The following is a 27,344-nucleotide window of genomic DNA, read 5'->3' on the forward strand; positions in this document are numbered from 1 at the left end:
ATTCCGTTTTATTATACAAGTTTACAGTATTAATTATTAATTCTCTTCGGCAGACTTTGTTACATAATAAGAAATAATTATAACTCCCAATTATTTTTTTTTTTTTTTACCTTTATCTGATCGATTTACATCGTAATATATATATAAATACAAAAACCATAGGGACTGTTCTTATAGCGATTTCTTTAACTCGATTACGGCAGGAGGAGGGTTGTTTCAGCGAGCGTTATAACTTACCTTGAGCCTCTATTAACTTAGGATGGTTCCCTCGATTTTCAGTAAATTGATATTAAAATTTTCCTTATTTTTTTAAGTGATATTCAAGTAAAAACCTTTTAAAAATTTATTTGTAAAATAAGAATATTTTTTTAATATATTTTTATATTACTATAAAAAGTTTGAAAAACCGAACTTTATTCATATTTAAAAATCAAAATTATTTTAATTTCAAATTATATATAAAAGTTCTGGAAAAGTACATGCCATAATTTTATACATATATATATATATATATATATATATATATATATAATAAAATTTCAAAAGAGTGTTATGGAAGAAGAAGAATAAAAATGAAAATTTTGTAAAAAGCTATCTATTTATTGTTATATAAAAGAATACGTGTAGCATCTATTGGAGAAGCGGATAAAAAACGATCCCAAATAAATAGTTCCAGAACAAGGCGACAAAATCAGAATGTCGTACATAAATAACTCAACGAAGAGGTTTTAAGTTAAGCAAGATTTACAAAAAAAAAACTAATAAAATGCACAGCAAGGAAGGTAATCAAGAGTTGAATATAAAAAAAAACACAATATACTGGAAGTTGTAAAATTATTTATAAATGGGTAATAAAATTATAAAGAATGGAAATAACAAAGAAAATTTTAATATCTAACTGACGTTGGAGAGAGGAAAGGTTTTAAGAAGATAAATTTACTGGTATTAAACAATTATTTAGAAGTTACAATATATATATATATATTTAATGATTGCAATGGTATATATATTGGTAAAACTAACAGGTCTTTCAAAAAAAGATTCACAGAACATTATAATTCCTATAAGAACAAGAAAAAGGCATATCTTTATGGCTGACCATTTATTTTTTATTTTATTTTTTTAACCTCCGGGACCACCGTAAGGTACTAAAATAAATTCATCTTCGGAAGATGAAATGAATAACAATTTTAGTAGCGTGTGAAAAATGCCATGCCTGACCGGGATTCGAATCCGAGACCCGAAACCAAGCATGAACACAGTTCCAGGGGATGACAACGCCTCAAACTGCCTAGTCGAGAATTGACGTTCTACCCTGACAGCTGTCACTCGGTCTTTAATTAGTCGCCATGTCTCTAATGAAAGGACCTCGTAGAGATCCCCCCACCGGGAGTCCGGTGGTTTGACACCATGCCTCAAATGAGGAACCCCAAAGGGATCCCTCACCGGGATAACGGCCTTACTTTGCCCCCCTCATCGAAATTCGATCGGAAACTAATGCAGTCCCTGTCCAATCACCGACATCCTGACACCTAAGCGACCCACCCTTCCTGGACAGGGCTGTCCCAACCCAGATTCTCCCCAAAACACAGGAAAAGCACCTCATTATTTGGTTTTAGTCCTGCAGCCGCGTCCCCCGAGAATTACAAAGGGTACTTTTGGCCTCCGTTGGGTAATCCTTACGTAGATCCCCCGCAATCCCACAGTTGAAACAATGTCCTCACCTATCGAGATTGCCTCAGGACCCCACGGTGCCCGATCCCCCAAGAATGGCTAATCATTTACTACAACATAAACACACTTTTACAGATTACAATAATAATTTAGAAATTTTAGAGACATGCAACGACAATAAATATATAAATATATTAGATAAATATATTAGAACGACGATAAATATATTAGAAAAATACAAAATTTATATTCAAAGAAAAAATAATCAACCAACAAATAATTTTTAAAATCAATGCGCGAGCAAGCATGTGTGTACATATTTATATATATATTAAAATTATTTACGGTAGCGAAACAGGGAAAGAAGGCTTTGCGAAAATAATTTTAACAGAACAGTACCGAAAATTAATAATTTGATAGAGCGTAGAATGAAAAAGTTAGATAAGAAAAGCTTTTTAGGAAAAAATTAGTAAAAAGAACACAATATTGTTAGGCAATACGGTATTTAATATATTCCAGTTTAAATAAAGAAATACATTTCGGTATTAATAATGAAATAATGAATTTTTGCCTAAGTAATAAACTTGGTTGCAGATAAATACATAGAATATATGACGAAGATAATTGATGATTTAGGATTTAAGAGAAAAAAAAAATCCCTTTCGGAACTCCGGAAGACAGAAGTAGATTTCATCGATGCTAAGTAGGGGATAAAAAATATTTCCAGCGTAAAGTTAAGAAAAACTTCAAATTAACTCAATACGACAATGGTTGCATGTGAAAAAAGTTTCACATGTTCTGCATACGACAAACCCCATCTTCTTACAACTACAGCAAAATTTTGGTCATCCCTTGCCGTATGGGTTTGTTGTATCAAAAATTGTTTCAGCAAAAGTTTTAGGTAATATTTACAGGAGTAACGATGACTTTTAAACCGATTCAATACTGTGCCTATTAAGAAAGGTATGATTTTTTGTCTTCAAACCCCCATTTTTCCACTACCTGGGTCAATTGGTTGGTGATATCAAAAACTTTACTTATATAAGTTTTAGACCATTATCCAAAGAACAGTAGGAACTTTAAACGATTTTGATATTTTACTTAATAAGAATGTGATAGCGATTTTTTTTTCGAAAACGCTCCCCATTTCCATCGCCATAGTCCGATTTTGGCTGTTAACGAACTCGACCGAGATTTTGGGAAAAGTTATTTTTAATAAAGAATTTCAAAGTGATTGGCGCAAAATTAAGGCAATTATCGTGTACACAAGAAAGTGAAATATATATATACATATATAAACTTTTTGAGCTGACGGTGGTTTTGGGGTCTGGGGGATGTGAAACGCGGAGATATGTTGAAATTTTCCGGAAGTCGAATCAAGGTACCCATTACAATTTAAGTAGCCTTCTTATGAAATCTACCTAAAAATACTGAAATGACTGCAGCCAGCCGAACGATTGACCAACGCAAAAAACCAAATTTATTGAAATAATAGATTAAATATGACAATAAAATGATGAACAACACATCATTTTAAAATTTAGTAAAAATTCTGCAAATAAAATATACAACACCAGAAGCAAATTATTATAATACTTAAACCGTTGGGTTCAATAAAAGGTATTGTTTTATGAGGTGTCTAAACTAGACAAGATCGACTGCTGAGCTCTGTTTGAGTTTCGAGTTTAAAAGATATTATATTTTCAGAATAAAATTAAATATTTGTAAAAAATATGTTTTTTTTTCTCTAAAACTGTAATTATTTTATAGGGTATTGCTATAAAACGTATCAGAGTACATCGGTAGATATGTGAAAATAGAAAGGTATCTTTCAATCTATCTGTCTGTCGTATTACTGTACAAAAATTCGATTTGAAGTTAGATTTATCGATTTTCCTGACGTGACGTGTTATCTGACGTAGTCCTGTACGATAACGAATCTTCTCTGTGTAGTGAGGCAGAATCAAGTTTTAAACCGACCGAGAGAGACATATAGCGAACGTATACACTACGACAAATAAACATATGCACAGTTACCTACCGACCTTACTGGTAGAAAAAAAAACCAAACCAGGAAATATTGGATAGAACGGGATGGCAGAACGACAGTTTCTCTTCCCTCAAAGTATTAAAATAGGAAGATAAATAATATTATATTACCTCTCCTATTCTGATTTTTTTATCCTCCTTTTCCTTCTAAAAGTTTAAATATTTTTTCAAAATAAAAAAAGACGAAAAGATTTATCTATATTTATTATTACAAAACTACATTTTGTACGATTATATATTAAAAGAAATATGAGAATGCCGATTGTGAATTGAAGTCGACTCAGGTTTTCAGAAGGAAGGTTCTACGTTTGAATCCCGGCCACGATCAGGATTTTTAATAAGCAACAAAATTTATCCTTTATTATAAGATAATGTAATTTGGGTCTAAATATAGTAACTGGACTTAATTATACTTTAATATGATAAATGACGAATTTATCTTTTAATTGTTAATATCTGTTTTTATCTCTACTATATCTTTCATTACAAGACAAGAATTTTGCGAAATTTTCAAAATTTATGCCTTTAATTGTTTAAAAATTTTAATTTATTCGAATAATAATTTTATAAATAGGTATAAAAAGTTCTATTATCTGGAATACCTAGAGTAATAAAAAAGCTCCGGTGCCAGAGGTAATAATATACAAATGTATGTATTTATTACCTTCCAAACTCATTACTTTCCAAGAGAAACAATTAAAATATTCTACTAAAAACTCTAAGATGAAAGATATTATTTTTCATAAAATAAAAAAAAGATTTTACTGAACTCTTTAACATATTCAGCGTTTAAGTTTCTATTATTATAAATATATTGAATTGTAATTTGAAAGAGTTAATAATTAATAAATGTAAGAGTATATCAAAGAAATTTTTTGGTTAATAAATAATATACCTTATTACTTATAAATAAATCATTCCAGTTTTTTTTTCATGGAAATTATATCAATGAACTCAGACTAAGAGAGAATCTGGAATAACAAAAAACAGAAAAAATCAATCTCTAAGTAAAACAAATGGTTAACAAAATTAAATGTATAGATTATTTCTTCTAAGTTTAGCCTATAGTCCTGAAGTATCACTGTGAAACTCTGGAAAATTGCCGTAGAAGAATGGCATACTATCTATAAGTAAACAAATGACACAGTTGTTTATATCTAAACAAATGTATAATAATAATACTATTCGACAACGAACAATAAGAACTTGAACTAGGCATTATTAACTATTCTACTGACATTAGTCTCAGTCGATTTGAATATCTATAACGGTCTTGCTATAATTACCATATTCAAAAATATTTCTATATATTAACTACAAAAAAAAGTAGTATGTAATACACATGCTTTTATTTGAAAAAATAAATAGTTTAAAAATAGTACATCGAAAACAGTTATTTATGATTGTTGACGAATTTGTTTCGACTATTTCCTGCATATTAAAAGAAATTTATTGTGAAAAAAATCAACTTTTTTCCAGTAGGGAATATTAACGTCGAAACTATTTTGATGTGGTACGTCGACGTAAAAAAAGAAAAAATGTAAAAATACGTTGACGTAATTTTTTTGTTCTTTTTTTCACATTTTTGAAAGTTCGGCAGGAAAAGTCTTTATTGCTGGATATCTTTTCTGACCCAAACTATTTTTTTTTCTTTTTTAATATGATCTAAGACATACTAGACAAATATATTAACAACAAAAATGAAATAGATGAAATGATAGGTTAAATAAATTCCAAACCCTTTACGGGGAGTCGAATCCGAGACCAGCTTATCTAGAAGTTAGTACAAAACTAGCTGCCACTTCATTAACTCGCCTAGCTTGAGAGGGAATGAAGAATGGAAATTATTATTATATGAAAAATTCTATAATCTCCAGGGATCCAAACATGTAAACTTTCTGACAAAGAATGACGTGAGATGTCAGATTGAAAGTTGTTTAATCTCTTTGTTAATTAAAAAATAAAATTATTCATGAATTCTAAACTTGTTAAAGTACTTTTACATAAAATGAGGAAATAAAAATTTTCCCGAGTATGTTAAAAATTAATATATATTTTTAAAAATCTGAAAATAAAAAAAAATGTAATTTTTGAAAATTAAATTAATAGTTTGCTTTCTCTAGTATAATACTTAATCACAAGTGAGAACTTAATTAACTGTAATTAATTTAACAATATGTTCCTAGAGTATAATCTGTAATCTAATTTAGAAAGGACAATTAAATTTAGTGACTATAAACCATGATAATTACATAGAACTTCACTACTGTGGTTACTAAACTTTTAACGTGTAACTTTTTTAGACTTAAACGTTGCGGTTCACATGCTTATAAACCGTATTACAACAGGACATAATTTGGTTGAATTGTCACACTATATAATTCAAAGTGGTTTTGATATTTTTTCCGAGAAAGAATAAACTGAAAAAAAAAATCACTGATCTTTACCATATTCAATAATATTAAAAGCAAAGTATTTAGTTTTTTATTCTCAGCTGTCAAATTTAAATATTTAAAAAGTTTTTCTTTGAATAAAGTGTAGCCAGTAACATAAATACATCGCAGCATATGTATGTATAGTAACCTACATTGATAACAATATATACACAGAAGAGTGGTGATCATATGATGTTACAATCTATCTAATTCATATTCTTACATTCTGTAACTCTTTTTATTACCCCGGCAGAAAACCCTAATAAGTTACAATATTTATACCTCTAATCTTCACAATTTTTCTTCCCGCTTTGTAATTAAAATATTAACTTTATTTTTAACGTTTAATAAAGTTTTTTTTTTTTAATCTCACATTTTCAACAGTTTTTTATTAATAAAAAAAACGATATTTTTTTCAAGATGACACCCAAAATTATTTGACACAGGTTTCATTTTAGATGCTTTTTTGTTTCTGTGTACAGAATATGTTTCATATACTCCTGCATTTTACTGTTAGAAAAACGTTTCAGTTAATAATTTCGATTTTTTTTTCTTTTTCAGAATGGACAGTCAGACATGGTTGGGACTAGTTCTACTCTGTGTCTCCCTATCATGGGCAGAAGATACAGTAGATCGTCGTGCACCGTCGATGGGTTTTGTCGGAATGAGAGGAAAAAAATCAACCAACGATCAAGATAACAATTATCCACAACAACAAGAAGACAAAAGAGCAATGGGTTTTGTCGGAATGAGAGGCAAGAAAGAAGATTACTTTGACGACAAAAGGGCGATGGGTTTTGTTGGGATGCGGGGTAAAAAAGATGATTATTTAGACGATAAAAGGGCGATGGGATTTGTCGGTATGAGAGGAAAAAAGGATCCCTCAGATTATTTTGCAGATGATAAAAGAGCAAAAGGCTTTATGGGTATGAGAGGAAAAAAAGACCAATTCGACGATGATTTATTGGATAAACGAGCCATGGGATTTATGGGAATGAGAGGTAAAAAGGATTACGATGCGGAATACGATTTGGAATATCCTGAAAAAAGAGCCATGATGGGATTTCAAGGTGTTAGAGGCAAAAAAGACGATTTCTATAAAAGATCACCGTCAGGATTTGTCGGTATGCGAGGCAAAAAGGACGATCCTTTATACTTTGATCAACAAGATTTATGGACAAAGGATGATTTAGAAAAAAGAGCTCCTGGTTCTTCTGGATTTTACGGTATGAGAGGGAAAAAAGCCCCGGCTCATTCAAGTTTTTTCGGCATGAGAGGTAAGAAAGGTCCATCGTATTCGGCATTTTTTGGAACACGAGGGAAAAAAATTCCATTATCTGGATTTATGGGTGTACGAGGAAAGAAAGCGTCAAATGAAGAACAGGAAGTCGACGAAGACCTTGCATCATTACTTTCACTTCTAAGGGATTCCCCAGGTGAGCTTGATTCTTTACTTTTTCCAACAGTAAATATCATTATAATTAGCGAAAAAATAAACTAAATTTTTTGTATTAATTTTTAAACTGCCTACCTTTCTTAATTTCATTTTTTTTATCACATGTTGACGTGTTTCGGAACCATTCCGTTGTCAAAATTTATTGTTCTGTACTGTCAAAACTTTGACACTGTCAAAAGTACTTTGTACTGTCAAAACCTTCTTAATGCAATAAGTTTTTACAATGGTGTATGTCGAAATTGGTGCTGATTCTTTAAATAAATTAGGTCTTTATGTACTTGCGATTAAAATTATTTTCTTATTAATTGTAAATAACATTCATATATATAACGTTATTCATTTTTTCTTCTTTTGCTCCCGGTCCGCAGTTAAGCATTACTGCAGAGGATGAGATGAATGATTTGTAGCGTGTGTGAAAAATGCCATGCCTGACCGGGAGTCGAACCCGCGACCTCCGGGTGAAAGGCCGAGACGCTACCACTCGCGCCACGAAGGCCGGCAACATTATTAACTTGCGAATCCTTATGTAATTTTTTTGTATTAATATATGTAATATCAAGTAATGAGTGAAATAAGAATTGTTGAGTCCTTGGAGACTTGTAGAAGAGTGGAAGAGGATTGCTTGAATAAAGCGTGGGTGGAACGCTTATTTACTGCGTACGGAGCCGCTGAATCGCCAGTAGCCGAGTGCATTCGAAAGGAGCTGTGTGAACTGTACGGAGCCTCTGAAGAGCCGAGTGAATCCGAAAGGAGCCGAGTGAAACGTAAAGAGCCGAGTGCATCGAAAGGAACTGTAGGAACTGTAAGGAGCCGAGAGATGCCGACAGGAGCCGAGTGCATCCCAAAGGAGCTATGTGAACTGTACGGAGCCGCTGAATCATCAGGTTACCGACCGAAGCCGAAGATTATTAAATTTTAAATGTTCTACATTAAATGAAAATTAATGTTTCTCGTTAATAGTAAATTTTAAATAACATGAATAAAACCTGAGTCTACACAATGGAGTTGTTTCAAAACGCATCAAAATGTGATAAAAAAATGAAGATAAAAGTAGGCAATACTAAACGTAGAAACTACAGTGACCAGAAGAAAAGATAAAAGTAATTATTATCTTAACAACAACAATTAATTGTTAAACTTAAAGGTAATATTTATTTTGGATCAGTGATTATATACTGAAAAGATACATTTTAAGGGAAATGACTACATGGTATTTTTATAAGCGCTAATTTTTTAAAAAAATTTATTCTTTTTCCTTTGTGACGTTTTAATAACTAGTAGGTCTTATCAACCTGGCTGATGACCAACTGGTCAAATCTAGTGAATTACTAAATGGACTGTATAATAATAAATTTTAGAAATATATATTTTTTTTAATTGTAAAGATATAGGAAATAAATTTACATTATCATAATACAAACAGAATGTATGCAAAAGTTCATAGGAAAAGGTATCTTATCTTCACACCACATAATTCTCAGAAATAGTCTATTACATAACGAACTTAATTTTCTCATAAACCTAAAATAATTTGTACCATAATCTTTTAAAAGAATTTACATAGAAAAAGCTAAGTTAATTTATCACAACGAATTAAAAAGTGATAAATTACTCAAACTTACTTTTGAATAAAAACTATTAAATTTAAAAAAATTAAGTTTATGTGCTTCGTGAAGCTGATAAATTGAAAAGTTTCTCCATTATTAAACATAAGTACACGTTTTTATTTATTTTTTCCTCCAGAAACAACATCCTTTTTTGTTTTCTTACAGATATTAATGATAGTTGAAATGTGTAGCGTTAAGTGAAAAATGCCAAGCCTGATCGGGATTCCGACTTAGAGCAGACCCTATGAAAGGCAAATGCTGTGCTAAATACATTTTTTTTTTTACATTTTTTATACTTTTATCAATAAAATAGTATAATAAGTAATCATAACAAAATATCATTATGTATAATAACTGCCATAACCGGCAATGATTACAAGCAACTTGATATGTCACTGATCCATCCTGAAATTGTGTAGCTGTTTTATAATAATCATCCCACGCTAGGCTTACTAATGAAAATGAGGATTAGATTTAATGGATATAACGTTTTATTACAGTCGAATATACTGTAACTACTGAATCAAATATACGGTTTCTAATCAATTGAAGTGCAAAGGTGTGCTTAGCCCAATGAGATTCATCATAGGGGCGGCTGTTTAGAGAACATCATTACTCTAAGAGAAAATAAATTTAACTGATTCCTCATTTACCTCGGTTACATTACATGCGTCACTGCCATATCGAAAACTGGAAAAGATAGTGTATTCCAATAAATTAATGCACTCTTTCCTGAACTGAAATAACGTATTGTCGTGTGTTCGCGACTCGACCAGTATATTGACAGACTAACAGACAAAAATAATTTATAAATACAATTTATTACTCTAAAAACATATAAAATAGAATAAATAATAATAGCAATAATAATAATAATAATTATAGTAATAATCACGGAGTTCGTTAGAACTTCGTCGGTACGAGGCGACGAAGTCAACGAACTACGTTTACAGTTCTAAACATGACCTAACCTAACAGTGAAATGAAAAGGTGAAAAAATAGCGTGAAAACGTAATATTTCAATACAATTAGGTTAGTAATAAAGAATACCTTCTTTAAATAATAAAATTTAAAAGAAAATATACTACAGCTTGTTTTAATAGTAAATGCTGTTATTTACATGAAAGTACTGAAGATAAAACAATTTTTTTAATTCCCATCGCTTCTTTCAAACAAAACAAATTTATTAGTTTACAAGAGATTATGCTAATTTTATTAAAAAAGAAATAAATAAAACAGAAATAGATTCGATTGGTAAAATAGGATTTAACGATAAAAATCGAGGGTTACACTTACAAAGTAATAAGTGCAATATTATATCACGGATTTTTGATTCGTAAAGGTCATTATACTAGTTTTATTAAAAAAGGAAATATATGATATGAAGTGAATGATATGACTTATCAACAAAAAAAATTGGCCGTAAAATCCAATTTGTTTGTTCTAAAGCAATCAATTTTTCTTATTTTTCCCATAAGATAACAATCAGTAATTCATAGAAAAAATAAAAGAATAATCTAACAAAACACAGTGATGTCCAAAAAAATTGTAATCCGTACCGTAAGAGACCCGCAGATATCATTTCTTCCGCTCAAAAAACAAAAATTTCCGTAATATAAATAAAACTGTTTTTAACAAACCGATATTGATATCGAAAAAGGTAAGACAATAATAAATTTCTATTATCAAAATCTGTTATTAATTTAGAATTTTCATTAAAAAAATACTTACTAAATATATGTAATAGACAATAGATATACAATAATAGATAATAAAAAATGTTTAGGCGTTCCATATAATAAGCAAAAAATAAATAAAAAATTATTACAAAACTCTTACCGGCCCGATTTCATTTATATGTAATACATATAACATTTACAGAAATAACAAAATTCTTATTATTATTCGTTGTTTAATAAATGAAATCGAACCAGTAAGAGTTTCGTAACAAATTTTTCTATTTTTGCTCGTTATATGGAACGCTTAAACATTTTCTATTATCTATTATTGTATATCTGTTGTCTATTACAAATATTTAACTTCTTTTTTTTTTTAAGAAAATTCTAAATTAATATCAGATTTTGATAATAGAAATGTCTTACCTTTTTTGATATCAGTACCGTTTTGCAAAAAACAGTTTTAATTATATTACAAAAATTTTTGTTTTTTGAGCGGAAGAAATGATATCTGCGAGAATCTTAACGTACGGTTTACAATTTCATTTTAATTTTTTTGGATACAAAATATTAATACCTAACATTGCATTAACAACATAATAACAATAGAAATAGTCTTATGTTCAAATATTAATTCAATTATCTGCAAATATTATTACTTTTACGGTCTACCATAGAATTACCGTTCACTTTATGAATGAATGTAATTCTCGCACTGTTAACCAGTAACTCACGCAACAACTTCCTGCATTCGCCCATTGTCCATAATGAAACGCTCGTGACGTACCTTTTTACTCGTTACCACACGAATACTGATATCGCCGTCACCGCAACCCGCGTCGAAACTACTCTTTTATCGCTTGTTATCACGACTACGCCGATCACGGCCTCACAGAACTACTGACTCTCTCCGCTGTTCCCTGGCAGTATTTATATCTCCTGGCCTACTGAACCAGTATCCGCCTCATCCATTAATTATTGAAGCGCGTAATAATTTTCATCGTTCGCGCCCTCACGTTTTCTCATAAATTCTTATTCCGGTCCGGTAACCCTTCTGGTCGTACAACAGCTTTTGGAGGTGCGACTGTCCGCATTACAAAGAAGATATTATTAAACGGACCTGTTAGTCTGAGAAAATAATCCCTTTTAGTTCCTTCTGGTTTCTTTTTTTCTCATTATTATTTTCTCATTCTTTCTTCTTAATAAGAAGAAATCCGTTAATCTGATCCGTTACACTAGTCCTGTTACATTATTATACACATTATTTGAAATCAGCGGGGAAAATCCTATCAGAATATACTTCAATAGTAGCGTGTGGTATAAATGTTACAGGAAAAAAAATTAATAATAATGAATTCCAGTCATAACCTATCTTTTTTTATTCATTCCAGTTATTTTTTATTTAGCAAGAAAATAGCGTCATGATCAATTTTAAAATCACCAGTATTTTTGATTCTTTTTTTTATTTTAAAACGTTAATTTAGCCTACACCACAAAAACTGATATTTTTGTTTCATTATAGTCGTTTAGCATGTTAACAAATATTTTATTGAAACAACATGATAAACTATCAGGCTAAATAACTTTTACAAGTAATGTAATACATTAATTACAGAAAATAAAATCTTCTTTAATTGTATTCTCCAACGAGGTGTAGTCGTGAACAGACTCAGGTCGAGCACTAATGAGATATGTGGTCAAACCCAACCACCGGTATCTACGGTCTAGCATTTAAATCCATTTAAAAGTAACTAGGTTTAAAAGGACCTGAACTTTAAAACTCTGGTCTTCAAAAATCAGCTGACTTTGCGATGACGAATTTAACCACTAGACTACCCGGCGAATTAGAAAATTGTCTTTAATACGAGTATTATCTATAAAAAAAGTTCAAAAAAAAATTTTTTTATTAATCATTAATTATTTTAAAATTATTCTTATATTTTTGAAAAAATTACACTTATTTCAAAAACTTTCTTCTTCAGTGATATAAAAAAATCTGATATGGACAACACATGATTTCCTTGTACGCCTATTAAATTACATATTCACATTTTTTTTAAATGAAAAGTACATAAAATTTTATTTCATTAATGACGTCTGATGTTTTTTCATATATTTATTTTTAATTGTTATTATTGAATTATTATTTATCGTAAAAATTTTCTTACAATCAAAGGCTGATTAAATACAGGTTAAATAAAGACTAAATACAGGTTTAAATAAAGGTTAATAAATCAATACAATTAAATTTAAAAAAAAAATAGTTAAAAGAAAGGAAATGAAGTCAGATTCGAACCAATCTGTCTTCTTGTAATATCCAAATATTTCATTGATTAAAATTTTATTTGGCTATAACTCTGGAACCAATGAAAATAAGTATTAGTTATGATAAGTCGTTGAAAAGCTCTCAATAAGGGCTTATAACTGCAGTTAAGGAAAAGTCCAAAATTCAATTATTTAGAATTTTGGGCTTTTTGGACACTTTTGATCCAATCGATTGCAATAAAAAGTGCACAACTAGATGTTACAACAGTCCTAAATCCAAAATTTCACCTACTACGGCTAATCGTTTTTGAGTCATGCGAGATTCATACGTACGTCTCGCCGAAACTAGTCAAAATGGATTCAGGGATGGTTGAAATGGATATTTCCGTTAAAATCTGAAAACCGAAATTTTTATCGATTGTAATACTTCTTTGTACGAACGAAGTAAATATAATAATTAAAATATAAAATATTACTGACAAATAAATTAGAAAAATACTTAAAGAAAAAATAAAATTGAGCAAGTTAGTAATTTCAGCCAGTTTTTTTTTTATTATTATTAATTAAACGCTAATATAAACTTCATACTTAAAAGAAATTCTTTCCTTTCCATAACATCGTTTTAAAAATTAGTTTCTGCACGTATTTATAGAATAATTAACCAAAAAGAAGACTGTATGTAATACGAAACTGATGTAAAATTGATATAAAACAAATATTTTACGTGATTCATTATAAGGATTTTAAGCTCAGAAACTTCCGAATTAAAAAAAACAAATTATATAACTCTAAAAGAAATTTATAAAATAATAAACCATTATACTAAGCCTTAAAATTAAATTAAAAAGCACAAATATTTATATTTTTTTATTGATTTTAAAAGTAGACTGGAAGGGAAACGTACGTGATATTTATGCCAAGACATTATCTTAAAAACTGATTCCATAATATTAAGTGAACAAAATTTCCGCGCATGAAAATCAAATTTATATGTATGCACATCGGTGAGAGTTTGAATATATTATAAGCAAACACGTACTATTGAACTGAAAAGTAGTTTTTTTTTATTCACACAATTAATTATATTTTTTAATTAAACCTGAAAAAAATTAATTAATTAATTACAAACGAGAATAATTTTTTCATTATTAGCTGTTTGCATAAATTCTGAGAATATTTTGCGAGAAAAATATTTTTTTGTCGTTTTATTTCCTTTTTTCCTTATTTAGCTTCTGGAAATAACAGTCAGGTATTATTTCAGAGGACGAATGAGAATGATATGTATGAGTGTGAGTGAGGTGTAGTCTTGTACAGTCTCAGGTCGGCCATTCCTGAGATGTGTGGTTAATTGAAACCGAATCACCAAAGAACACAGGTATCCATAATCTAGTATTCAATCGTATAAAAGTAACTGCATTTACTAGGTCTTGAACACTTGAACTTTCGACTTCGAAATTAGCTGATTAGCGAAGACGCGTTCACCACTAGACCAACCCTGTAGGGTTTGTTTTATTATACTTAGTACAAGTGAAGGTTTTTTAATACATTAAAATGCAAAGTTTTACAATTGTCGATAAAGCTACTGTAATTTTACTTCAAATAAAGCTAGGATTGTAATATTTAAATTATCTTTAATATAGTCTAGCTGAACGGTTTGTAATTCAGGTGATGATTTTACATGATATAAAATTCAAAGGTTCGGTAATATTGTTTTTTTTTTTAGAAATCCTTTACAGCTTTCCTGTGGCTCTTTATTTCCTAAAGTAATTCTTGTTGCAACATATATTTCAGCTGTTCAAAGTAAAATTATTCATCAATAATGTCCGGTTGTCATTCTCCTTAAAGATACCCTGATCGCTAAACAAACTATGAGCACTGTGTTGTACGGCTTATGATCAGAAGCTGACTAAATGCGTACTAAGAATTGAAGTTATGTACAGTTATTACGTCATCGGCATTAGTATGGTTTTCGTTGAAATAGTTTTGACTATGAGGCTGTTCGAGGATTCACTTCTCTATTTGGGTATTTATAAAACTATAAAAAGGCATACCTTTACTTGGTTACATTACGAGACAAGGGAAAATCAATAAGTAAAAAAGCCAGTCTCTCAAGGGATTTTTGGTATGTTTGATATTCATTGTCTTGAACGATTGTCGATCTTTTTCTCTAAACAAGACTGTTTATTTTATATAACGGTTTCTTCGAGAGTATATCTTCCTTTCTCAACGCTTATCCCTAATCTTCAATCCCTTTTTCACCCTTTTATATGCGAACTTTAGACCCTAATAAATTCATGCTGAAGATAAAAGGATTTGTGGAGCCTCAGCATGTTTTCTGGTGGAGAATACCTTTGCGTGAGAGTAAAGTCTGATCTAATAATCTCTTCTAAACTTTTTGAGCCATCAGTCATTTGATCTGTATTAAGATTTTCTTTATTCACGTGAAACCTTCATGGATAAAGGAATGTAATAGAGAAAAATAATAGGCGCAGTAAAATTTCTAAAATGCTTTAGGGTTAGTATCCCCTTTTCAAGATAAACTGGTTTTTCTACTTTAACCCTTATTCTATGATAAACTTTACATAATATTACTACTGTTAGTACAAACAATCGAAATCAGATTTTGTATGAATCATGTTTTAAATTCGATCCAGTTCATCATTTGCTGTAAACAAAATGAATCAATTTAGATGATTATTTTTATTTTTTGTAAAGGAAATTTTTACGATGATACCATTCTAGGTTTTTCAAATCACTGTGGGAGAATTTTTCTAAAACCTTTTTATACCTAGAGATATTTCAAAACTTTTTTTTAAACATTTTGATTTTTGGATCAGCAAATACAAAATATCAGAATGATTAAAAATGTGCTTACCGGAAAGAGTACGAATACTTCTTAATTGGTTTTAAATATTTACCCGACTTTAAAACATATTTTTTACTGAATGATTATTACACAACTTTTCAAAATTGAAGAATCAAAACGAATAAGGATGCGAAAAATTTTCCTGTTTAGTCTCCGGGAATTACCGTCAGATATTACTTAAGAGGATATGTGTGAGTGTAAATGAAGTGTAGTCTTGTACAGTCTCAGGTCGACCATTCCTGAGATGTGTGGTTAATTGAGACCCAACCTCCAAAGAACCACGATCTAGTATTCAAATCCGTATAAAAGAACTAACTACCTTTATTAGGACTTGAACGCTGGAACTCTCGACTTTCAAATCAGCTGATTTGCAAAAGTAATATTAAGGAAACACATTAATAATTAATGAAAATAATATGAACTAGATATCTTATCCGATTACAAACAATTTTAAAATTCATTTCATACCTAAAGCCATTAAAACAAATGCTTCACAGTTAAACAAATGTTTTCCCAAGTTACAAAAAAAAAGAGGATACAGCTTACTAATGGAACGTTTGGTGGCTGTTAAAGGAGGTCCTTCATTTGCATTAGCTCCCCACATTAAAACAATCTGTTTACTATCTAAATACAAGCATATGCCCAATTAAAAAAATTTTAGATTATCTGTATTCGCAACATAAAATTACTTCAGTAGTAAAGTTAACGTAATCTGTTGACTCTTTACAGACAAAGATCTAAAATCTTTACGGCAACAAACCTTATACATCTAAATATGTACACTAAACTTGAACGAAAAGCAAAAAATCTGTAGAAAATTGAAAATTTAGTATAAAACCCCATTATAATTGTATGATTTTCCTTTACATGCTGCTGTTTTTATGGTTGTTTGCCATTTAAAAATTGAAAGCTGGATAAAATTAATTTCTATTCAACTTTTAACAATGTAAATCTTTATGGACAACAACATTTGAAACAAACTTTTGATCATTCTACGGAATCATTCATAAAACACGCCTTACAATTAGTTCCAAAATTAAATTAAACTTTCTATCTTATTCAAAACAACATACGACAAAGTTGAAACACAAGTTGGATTTACTCTAAAAAAAAAAATTCATATAGTCGGTAAATAAAATATTGAAAATCGGTTAATCAATTTGTGTTCTAGATAGAATTAACTAAATCATATTCTAACGTACATATTTCACTTACTTCTTTAATGATCTACTTACCTTTACTAAATTTAATAAAAGCTTCCCTCCTTTTTTGTAGATGGATAAATTTCTGATTAAACAGTAAAACAACTGAATATCCTAAAAAACGAAAAAAATATTGAATTTAATTACAAAACCAGTAATAAAGAAAAAAATAATCTCCTCTCTTTAACTGGTGATAATTTCATATAATTAATTAAAACCACATTTCCAAACGCCGAATGTTGTACATGGTTAAACAAGAGTTACAAATGTCATACGAAGTTCAATATCTACGCATGCATAAACGTTTAATTAAAAAAATATATATATATAATAAGTCCATATTTTAATGTATGATCAAAAATCATAAATAAATAAATTAATTAATATTTAAGTTACATGAAATGAATACAATTTTATTTTATTTTTAGTTTTTTTTTTTGTAAGTCGAGAGGTCATCTCCTTACCTAACACTGTTGGGAGATGACCACCGTTTTCTGATTTTAACATTTTAACTCCAATATAGTTATTTTATTTTTATCCCCAGCAGGCCGCTGGGGATAACCAAAATCCAAAAAGGATACCAAAATCCTCCGTAACCTACAGTTGCTTAGCAACTCCTGTTAACTATAGCCTACGGTCAAAATGGCTACCCGATAAGTCAAACTACAAAAAACGTAAAACAACTAAAAAATACACGAAGTAAACATCTCAAAAAGAAAAAACAACAAAACACAACACGAAGAACACTAAATACAACAAAACAAAACAAACACTACAATTAACGCACGAATGAATCTCAAGTTAAAGCGTATTCAAACGCGACCGAGTGTAGCCGTACACTGAAACAGACTCAGTTAGCAGCATTGCTTTATGCAGAAGGCAACCTTGCCGCTTAATCACCATGAAGCAGTGGAACGGTCAACAACGTGCTTTTGCCATAAAAATCTTTTACAAAACCAATGATAATCTGGAAGGTGCACAGATGGATTCAAAAGTTCCCGTTATTTTGTGACACTATACCCGAAAACTTTTAATAATTTCTAAATCTAGTTTATATCATAAACTAACATATTTCTTTTCTTCAAGGAAGGCTATCCTTATATTGTCCAATTTATGTTTGATATCCTCCACTCTTTGTAATTTTACAACCTAAGTAGAAAAAAATTATTAACTCCTGATAAATTATGCCCTTACCTTAAAATGTAATCTCTTAACATTATACTTTCTATAATGTGTAACATTACCTTTGTTTTACAGTATCTTTTTTCAAACTAATAAACAATAAATATTTCTTTTGACTAAATTTTGTTTTTGACAAAAATAATCTAAGTCTACATTTTTCGTCCTTTGAATGTCGTTCTTCTCAATTTTTTCTTTAAATTCTTGTTTTGCATTTTTATATTGAAGTTGCAAAGAATCTAAGAAACTGAATAATATAATTTATACTTTTGACTTTTATTTTTATCATATTTTTCTAATTATTTAACAGATGATAAATATTTTTTCTTTCTATATTTAATCAACTTTTAAAAAGAAAAATTAATTATATATTCTTTAATTTTTATATTGAATAAGTATGAGTATGCGTGTACGCATGTCTGTACGCATTTATAGAAATAGGAACTGCAATTTCTAAAATTGCAGAAAAAGATTAAGATTGAGAAATACTCAATCATACAATTTACACTAATCTGTAGAATTACGGTGGAAGGTCATATTCTCCCCACGCAAAAATATGATATGAAACTTTCCAAATCTTTATTGTTCAAACTAACCAACTTGAAATCCTTTTATTATTTTTTTCTCAGAACAAGTCGTTACAGGAAAAAAACAGTTTTAAAACACTATCTTTAGGGAATAATAAATTCCTAATAGGATTTCTATAAGTTTTCCTAAATTTTATGGCTCTAACTCTGCAAATATTTTATTAATCGATTCAAAATGAGATATCAGTTTGAAAGTAATTTTCAAAGTTTATCATAGATATGATTTCTTTTGTTTATTTTTTCACAGAGAATATTTCTAACAAACTAATATTTTTCGTTAACAGTTCAAAATAATTTATATTCAGCTATTTTTAAATACTTTTTATGACACCTAAAAACAGAGCACATAAGCATATAAATGAATCTGACCTAGTTTTTATGCAATTTACAGGTAAAAAAAAAACAATTTACAATTTTAAACTTTATCACTGGAAGAAGGTTTAAATTTTTAACGGTTATATATAAACGGCAGAAAATGTCACTATATCGTCCAACATTAACTTCATTACTTTTAAAAAAACAAGGAATTACAGATGACAAAACCAAAAGAAGTTATAAAATATGCTACTAGTATTTTTTTAATTTAAAATTAAAATTTTCAAATTTCGCTTGCATTATTTTAGTATGAACAAAGATAATTTTAAGAATAATCTGAACTTTCCTAAACATAAAATAATTTAAATTTTAGAAAATCCCTTTAATTTTTTAAACCCTCTCAACGAGATTCTTTTTTCTTTACATCCATTTGATTCAAAGGCAGAATATTTTCCTTATATTCTGTAAATTAATAAAGAGTATTTTACCATCGAAATTAAAAATAAACTTAGCAGGGTATACTTGTAATTTAATATTAAATGTTTTTAGTGGATATTATGTTCACTTGAAAATACAATCCAACAAGATCATCGCGTTCTGCAGAAAAACACCTGTTTTTGATGTTTTGCTTGCTTAAATATAGTGTTGATAATGTTCGTTGGTAAACGGAAAGTGAAAAATTAATCATCATCAAGTATTTAATATCTCGAGGGAAACTAAGACGGTTTAACATAAGTGGACATACTGAAAGTGATGAATAGCCTCTGGGTATTTCTATATACAGAAGGAAGATAAATTAAACCTTTATATGTAATGAAGTACGACTGTAGTAACTCTCTCTCTCTCTCTCACATACACACAGGCTAAAGGATTCATAATGTTTGTTGTTATTATTAGACACATTATTACTTATTCTCTTACAGCATTATATTCTATAATATAGGTTTAAAAGTTTAATAAAATTCCATTGAATTCCGCTGGTGCAGGGACTATATTGAAAGAAAGAAAAACAAAACTGAATGTTTAATGAACGGAGAATTTAAGCAGTTGCTTTGCAACATACAAAACAAAGTTCAATCTCTTTGCTATCAGCAGATAGAAGAATTTATTTAATTTTCCTCACGTTTCACAGGTCACAAAATAACTTCAAAGCAGTCTTTAGTCTGGTTAATAAAATGTCATTTTCTTAATGTTCGGAATATAAGATAAATTTTCTTTTTTTTCAGAAAAGTAATTCGATTAATACAACGTACTATAAAAATATGTATTTTAAAATCCTACCTTAATACTACACTATAAAAAAAATATAAAAAAAACAATAGTAATACTTTTATAATTTTTTTTTTTTAATTTTGACTTTTAAAGTGGAGTCAAGTCAAAAACAAAACAATAGTATTAATTGATTTAAACGAAAAAAATTAAGAGATTTGCCTCTTGATAAATATAATAAAAGGATACAGTAAAAAGAAACACTACAGAACAGGAGCTAAGGCTCTTTCGAACCCACGAATACGTATAATTCTCATATTACCTGGATAAAAGTATTTTTGAAATAATTTATAAATTTATCATACATTAAGTTATATATATAAAATATTAAAATCGTAATGAACACCCTAATACTTATCAATACTGATATCAAACGAATAAAAAATATGTACAAATCGCCTATTTGAGTAGGCTATTTTTAATTTAAAATCTATCTTCCATATAAATTTATTTGAAGAAACTATATATATATAGTTTATATGTATATATTCAATAAATAAAACTTCAATCGTAAATAAAAAATATCTGATGTGGACACCACATGACTTCCATGTAAGCCTATTAAATTATATTTACACATTTTTTTTTATTATGACACATTTCCAGATATTTCATTAATTAAAATTTTAATTTTAATTTTAATTTCGATTGCAATAGGTGTTACAACAGTGCTATAACCAAAATTTCAACATCCTACGGCTAATCCTTTTTGAGTTATGCAAGATACATATGTATGTACCGAAACTAGTCAAAATGGATATTTCTTTTGAAATCTAATAAGCGACATTTTTCGTGATCACATAACTTCCTTTACTTCGTACAAGGAAGTAAAAATATGAAAAAAAAATTTAATAAAAAGTTAAATTTATAAAAAATATATGTAATTTAATATGCATACAAAGAAGTCATTTTATGTCCACATCACATTTTTTACTAAATTATGTAGCAATTTAGAGCTTAATTTTAAACTTATTACGCCTGTCAAGTTTTAATAAGTACTAGTTAAATAATAAAAGAATTGTTGAAGTCGGACTAACGGTTCCTAAAATTTTGGCAAACTGAATAAAAGGAAATTCTGTTTCATACACATTGTGTGTGATCGGTTATTTTACAGTTGGAAAAAAATAAAAATAATTCATTTCGATCAAAGAATAACTTTAAGTCAAAAAAATAGTTGCGTCCTAGTTTTTCATCTAGAAGGTTACTAGTTCGAATTCCGGTGAAGTTTGACTTACGCACAAGGTTTGATCTTACGTGATGAAATAATCACCCAGGAGATAAAGATTGTTGGCTTTGGATCATTCCGATAACAGTCCGAAGCTGCTTCATCCTTCCCAATACGTTGGCTGTTAGAGATGTAGTCAGCAATATAAAGATACATTTGATTAAAGCAGGGACTTCAACAATTTTTCCATCGTTGGGTCAATATTTCTACCCTATACTGGCTCGAAGACAGCAATCCAGTAAAATAATATTGTAATCGAATACACAAAATAACAATTTGCTTTTATAGTCCTGTAATGTTGTTTTAAGCCAAAAGAAAGTACCTAAACATATGCAGTACTTTTGAGTTATTCTAAATCTGATAACAGCATTGTTTGTGATCGTATTTAAATCCTTTCTGCTTAATAATTTATTAATTAACAGTTGCACTGTTTATTTAAAAAGTTTATTAAAAGTGTTCTTCATAGAAAAAAACTTAGATTCACCCATTTGACTTATGATATTCTTAATCAGCTATGTATTCGTTAAATTAAGATTTGTGGCGTTTATTACTACAACAGGCTATTTACTTGAAATTCGATTAATGAAATTTAGTCAAGCAAAAGGTTGATATGAAGTATTTCAATTCTTTCGCATTTATTTGATAAATACATCAAAAGTTTAATAAAATAATACAAATTTTAATAAGAAATGTTTTTTTTGTATCCGCGGGTTGAAGTCAAATGTATTAAAATAACTGTCAGTTATTCTTCTCAAAAGAAGTAAATATTCAGTCAAATTCATGCAAAAGAGTCGATTAATAGCATGCGAACGTATAAAAAAGTCTTTTAAGTAACACAGTAATAGATTTAAATTTTATACTTTACAGTTTCTGCTTGAATAGTCACTACAGGATAATGAATCTTTATTATACAATAGTTTTCATTATTAGAGACTAGAATGAGAAAATAATAATGATTGTAAAAAGGTACCGTTTATATTACCTTTTCTAGCTATATTTAGAAAATTGGCCTTTGTCCTGGAAAACGCTACAAACAAAACTAAGCCCGTTCAAAGAGCGGACATTTATAGATTGATTTGTAAAGACGATAGTTCCAATTTAGAATATATAGAGCAAACTAAAGTACAGAAGCATTTGATTCAATATAAATTTAAAAGAAAAGAAATGGCTTGAATGTCAGCACTGCATGAAAACTAGTAAATGTAAGTAAATTAGAAACTACAGTTTTATGAAAATGTGTATAATATAGAGGAATTAAACAGTTGGGGAACTTACTTTAACATTGATAGAAGACCGATGTTTAATTAACCTTTTTGAATTTTAAATTTATTAATAGTAAATTATGCAAAGACCCTATAATGATAACCATTAATGCACGAGTGCGAAGTAAGTTATGACAAGAGCGTTGGCGAATGTCGTAAACTTCACAAAAGAGCATTACTATCCATTATATCGTATTTTTTCATATTACTTAAATCAATAATAGTATACATTGTTTACGGAATATACATTTTTTTATTTTTCAAAAAATACATTTCTGTAGCAATAGGTTAATCATAAGTTCTGCCTTTTCTTTAACGTCGATCGGTGTTAAAGACAATTATTCCTCAGAATACGGAATAATTAACGAAAGGACAAACGAAGTTATATAGTTTACCTATTGACGTATTTTCAAATTAACTTCTGCTTGCTAAGTACTCAACCGGATTAAAATAAATTTAAAAAAATCTGATGTAGACACCACATGACTTCCTTGTACGCCTATTAAATTATACACATTTCTTTAAAATGAAAAGTACATCAAATTTTATTTCATTAATAACATCTGATATTTATTTTTTCCCCTCTTTTTATTTTTATAGAATTACTTATCGTAATTTTTTTTTTACAATCAGAGGTTAATAATTATTAATAAATCAATATATTTAAATTAAAAAGAAGTTAAAAAAAGGAGATGAAGTCTGATTCGAACCGATGTGCCTTTCCTCAGCAAGATTCAAATATTTCATTAATTAAACTTTTATTTGGTTATAACTCTGGAATCAATTGAAATAAGTACCACGCATGATTATTGATGATTTTTTTTAAAACCTCTCGGTTAGGATTTATTACTACAGTTAAGAAAAAGTCCAAAAACTAAATTTTTGGGGATTTTGGACTTTTTTGGACACTTTTGGTCTAATTGATTGCAGTCAAAAGAGAAGGTGCACAACAAGATGTTACAACAGTCATAAATCCACAAAATTTCAACATCCTACTACTAATCGTTTTTAAGTTATGCGAGATACATACGTACGTACGTAGAAATATCACGCTGAAACTAGTCAAAATGGATTCAGGGATGGTCAAAATGAATATTTCCGTTGAAATCTGAAAACCGAAATTTTTCGCCATCACAATACTTTCTTTACTTCGTAAAAGGAAGTAAAAAAACAACTGATATATTAAACAATACCGCTTCTCAACCACTAATTGGTCAGTTGTTCAGAAGAGTAGGCTTTTGATTGGTTGAACACGTATATGATAATGAAAATCTATTTTATAATGATCCTCATTATGAATGGACGAATAAATAAATCTTTATTTCCCTTGTACAAAATATAACATTAAAAAAGAATTACAATAAATAGTTAAGAAACATAATACCTACAAAGGATAACCTGTGCACAGGTATGAGCCACTTTTTATATTTCTAAAACGGGGATACAGAAATTAAAAATATTTTAAAAGAATAGTAATAACTAAAATTACCAACATAAATAAACAAAAGTTCTTACAAACAAACACTTAGTTGTTAAAGATTGAGATTAATAAAAATAAAAACTTATCCTAGAAAACTAAAACAAATGAACACCCGTACCCATGCATTAAAATTCAACATTCTAGATTTAGTAATATTAGGAATATATAAAAATATGATGATGATGATGAAAATAATTATATTGTTGTACACTTTTATCTTAGTATATTGTATAAATTGGAGTAAAATGAATATTGTTATACCTGTTAAGTTGTTAACATTATTTTAAAAAAAATATAAAATCCTAAATAATCTTGGTATTAATATTACGACAATAATCATAATTATAAATTTATCCTTAATAAAAATGCCTTCCTTAGTTTGGATTAGCTCCGTTATAGAAATTTATATAAAAAACCATAACGTTATTAAAACTGGACTAGAAAATTAAATAATTATTATGTATCATTTAGAGAGGTTGGCAGAAACATATTTATTATGATACAGGTTCCAGCCGCGTAATTTAAAGGTTATAAAAGAGCCGGAATAAAGATCATTTGTGAAAGTTTTCAATCGTTAAGAACCGTATGAATATTAATGGGTGGATAATCTCCGTTAAATTTTATATGTAGGAGGGGATATCTCTAATGAGTTTAAGATTTGTGTTATCTTTATCTTTCTTGAAATAAAGTTTTATTAATCTAACCAATATGAGACAGGATGCATAAGGATATTCCCATTCTTAATTGAGGCTTCAGTTATTTTGAATGTTTTTAAGAAAAATTTACGCTTTCTTTTGAAATATCAAAAATTACAATACGTTTTTTGTTGTATTTTTTTAAATTTATTTTAGAAATGTTATTTAAAATAACTCGTTTTATGAGTTATTTTTATTTATCTATAAATATTTTTGTTTCTTTTTACACAAAAAAAGAAAAAAAAGAAAAAAAAAACAAAAACAAATCAACCAAACAAGAAAATCAATTATTTAAAAAACATTTACTTCCTTATACGAAATAAAGGAAGTAGGAAGTATTGTGATCGCGAAAAATCTCGGTTTTCAAATTTCAACAGAAATATCCATTTTGACCATCCCTGAATTCATTTTGACTAGTTTCGGCGTGATGTCTGTACATTCGTGCGTATCTCACATAACTCAAAAAGATTAGTAGTAGGATGTTGAAATTTTGTGAATTTGTAACTGTTGTAACATCTAGTTGTGCACCTCCCCTTTTGACTACAATCGACTGGACCAAAAGTTACCGAAAAAGTCCAAAATCCCCCAAAATTTAGATTTATTACTTAACTGTAGTAATAAACCCTCACTGAGAGCTTTTCAACAATATATCAATATATCATACGTGGTACTTATTTTCATTATCATACGGGGTACTTATTTTGCTACAGAAAAATAAAATGTTAATGAAATATTTGCTTATTAGAAGGGAAAGGTACATCGGTTCGATTCAAACTTCATCTCCTTTTTTTTAATTTAAATATATTGATTTATTAATAATTATCAAAGTCTGATATTAAAAAAAAATACGATAAATAATAATTCAATAATAACAATAAAATATATATATATATATATATTAGACGTTATTAATGAAATAAAATTTTATGTACGTATATGTAATTAATAGGGTACAAGGAAGTCATGTGGTGTCCACATCAAATTTTTTCTATTAGAGGAGTATGCAGTCCCTTCATTTAAAATTTTATAGATATTTGTATGAAAATGTTTAAAACTCTACATCATTTAATTTTTATTCCGGGGAAAATGTAGTTTAAAGTGCATATTCATAAACAAACCAAAAAAATCAGTTTTCCAGGAAGTCGTGGGGGTAAACTTTGAACAATTACAAACCAAAACCTAGACTACCTTGAATTTATATTTATAATTTATTTTTATTCTAATTATGTTGAAATACTTTATTAAAATATTTTTCATTTTAATATAAAGTATGAAAATCATAAATTTATTTAAAAAAAAAAAGATGAGCTAAATCACATTTTATGGGGGATTTAAAATTTTAATAAAAAATTTTAACAAATTTTCTACCAGATTTTCCAAATTTCTAAATTAAAAATAAAATACGATACTGAGAAAGAAAGGAGTTCTATAAATACTTTATAGAGAGAATGAAATATGGTTAATAATCCAGAAGTTTTTTGTGTAAAATTAGTTTGTTACTCCTGGGACTTATCAGATAATCAAACAAACAAACGCTTTCATACAAATTAAGATATTGACGCAATTTACAAAAAAAATTAGCTTTTTTTAATGCTTTATCTTGGTTATTTTGTCACTTTAATTTTAAAGTTACGCAAAAATATTGATGGAAACTGTTATTATGGATTTTTTCTTTCCCTTTTTTGAATTGATAACCACTTCACTTACAAAAGTTCAAATCTATTACTACAAAAACACAGGGTGTACATATATAAAAAAAAATATATATATATATATATATAGAGAGGGAGAGAGAGAGAGAGAGAGAGAGAGAGTGTGAGAAAGAGATTAAATAAACTCAGACGCATGAATGCACGTGTGCGTACACACACTCACAAGGCACACATGCTTAGCACCTATTGAGATAACGGTAGGGCTTAATTGCTCTTTACGTATGCAGATTTGCCTGAACTACAGCAAAAGCCAATTTTGTTATCCAGTATTCCTATTTAAATTTAAAGAAATAAAAAGTATATTCGCATTAAGTGCACGTTACATAAGATCTGATTACCACTTTTTTAAATTAATTATTAACTGTTGAGAGTAATTATCACGGATGATCT

General features: G+C 28.7%; 1 protein-coding gene and 1 long non-coding RNA gene across 3 annotated transcripts in view; one reads left to right on the top strand and one right to left on the bottom strand.

The window, feature by feature from the left end:
- The window catches only part of Tk (Tachykinin), a 619,288-nt gene that overhangs the window by 558,372 nt on the left and 33,572 nt on the right, over window positions 1-27,344 (top strand). For both annotated transcript variants that reach the window (XM_075366189.1, XM_075366190.1), the window contains one exon: window positions 6,720-7,594. In XM_075366189.1, the coding sequence (XP_075222304.1) occupies window positions 6,720-7,594 (875 nt within the window). The remainder of the gene's footprint in view (window positions 1-6,719; window positions 7,595-27,344) is intronic.
- The window catches only part of LOC142324984 (uncharacterized), a 703,430-nt gene that overhangs the window by 557,315 nt on the left and 118,771 nt on the right, over window positions 1-27,344 (bottom strand). The gene's annotated exons all lie outside the window — the stretch shown is intronic.

This window comes from Lycorma delicatula, chromosome 5 (assembly GCF_047948215.1).
Source record: "Lycorma delicatula isolate Av1 chromosome 5, ASM4794821v1, whole genome shotgun sequence".
Lineage (NCBI taxonomy): Eukaryota > Metazoa > Arthropoda > Insecta > Hemiptera > Fulgoridae > Lycorma > Lycorma delicatula.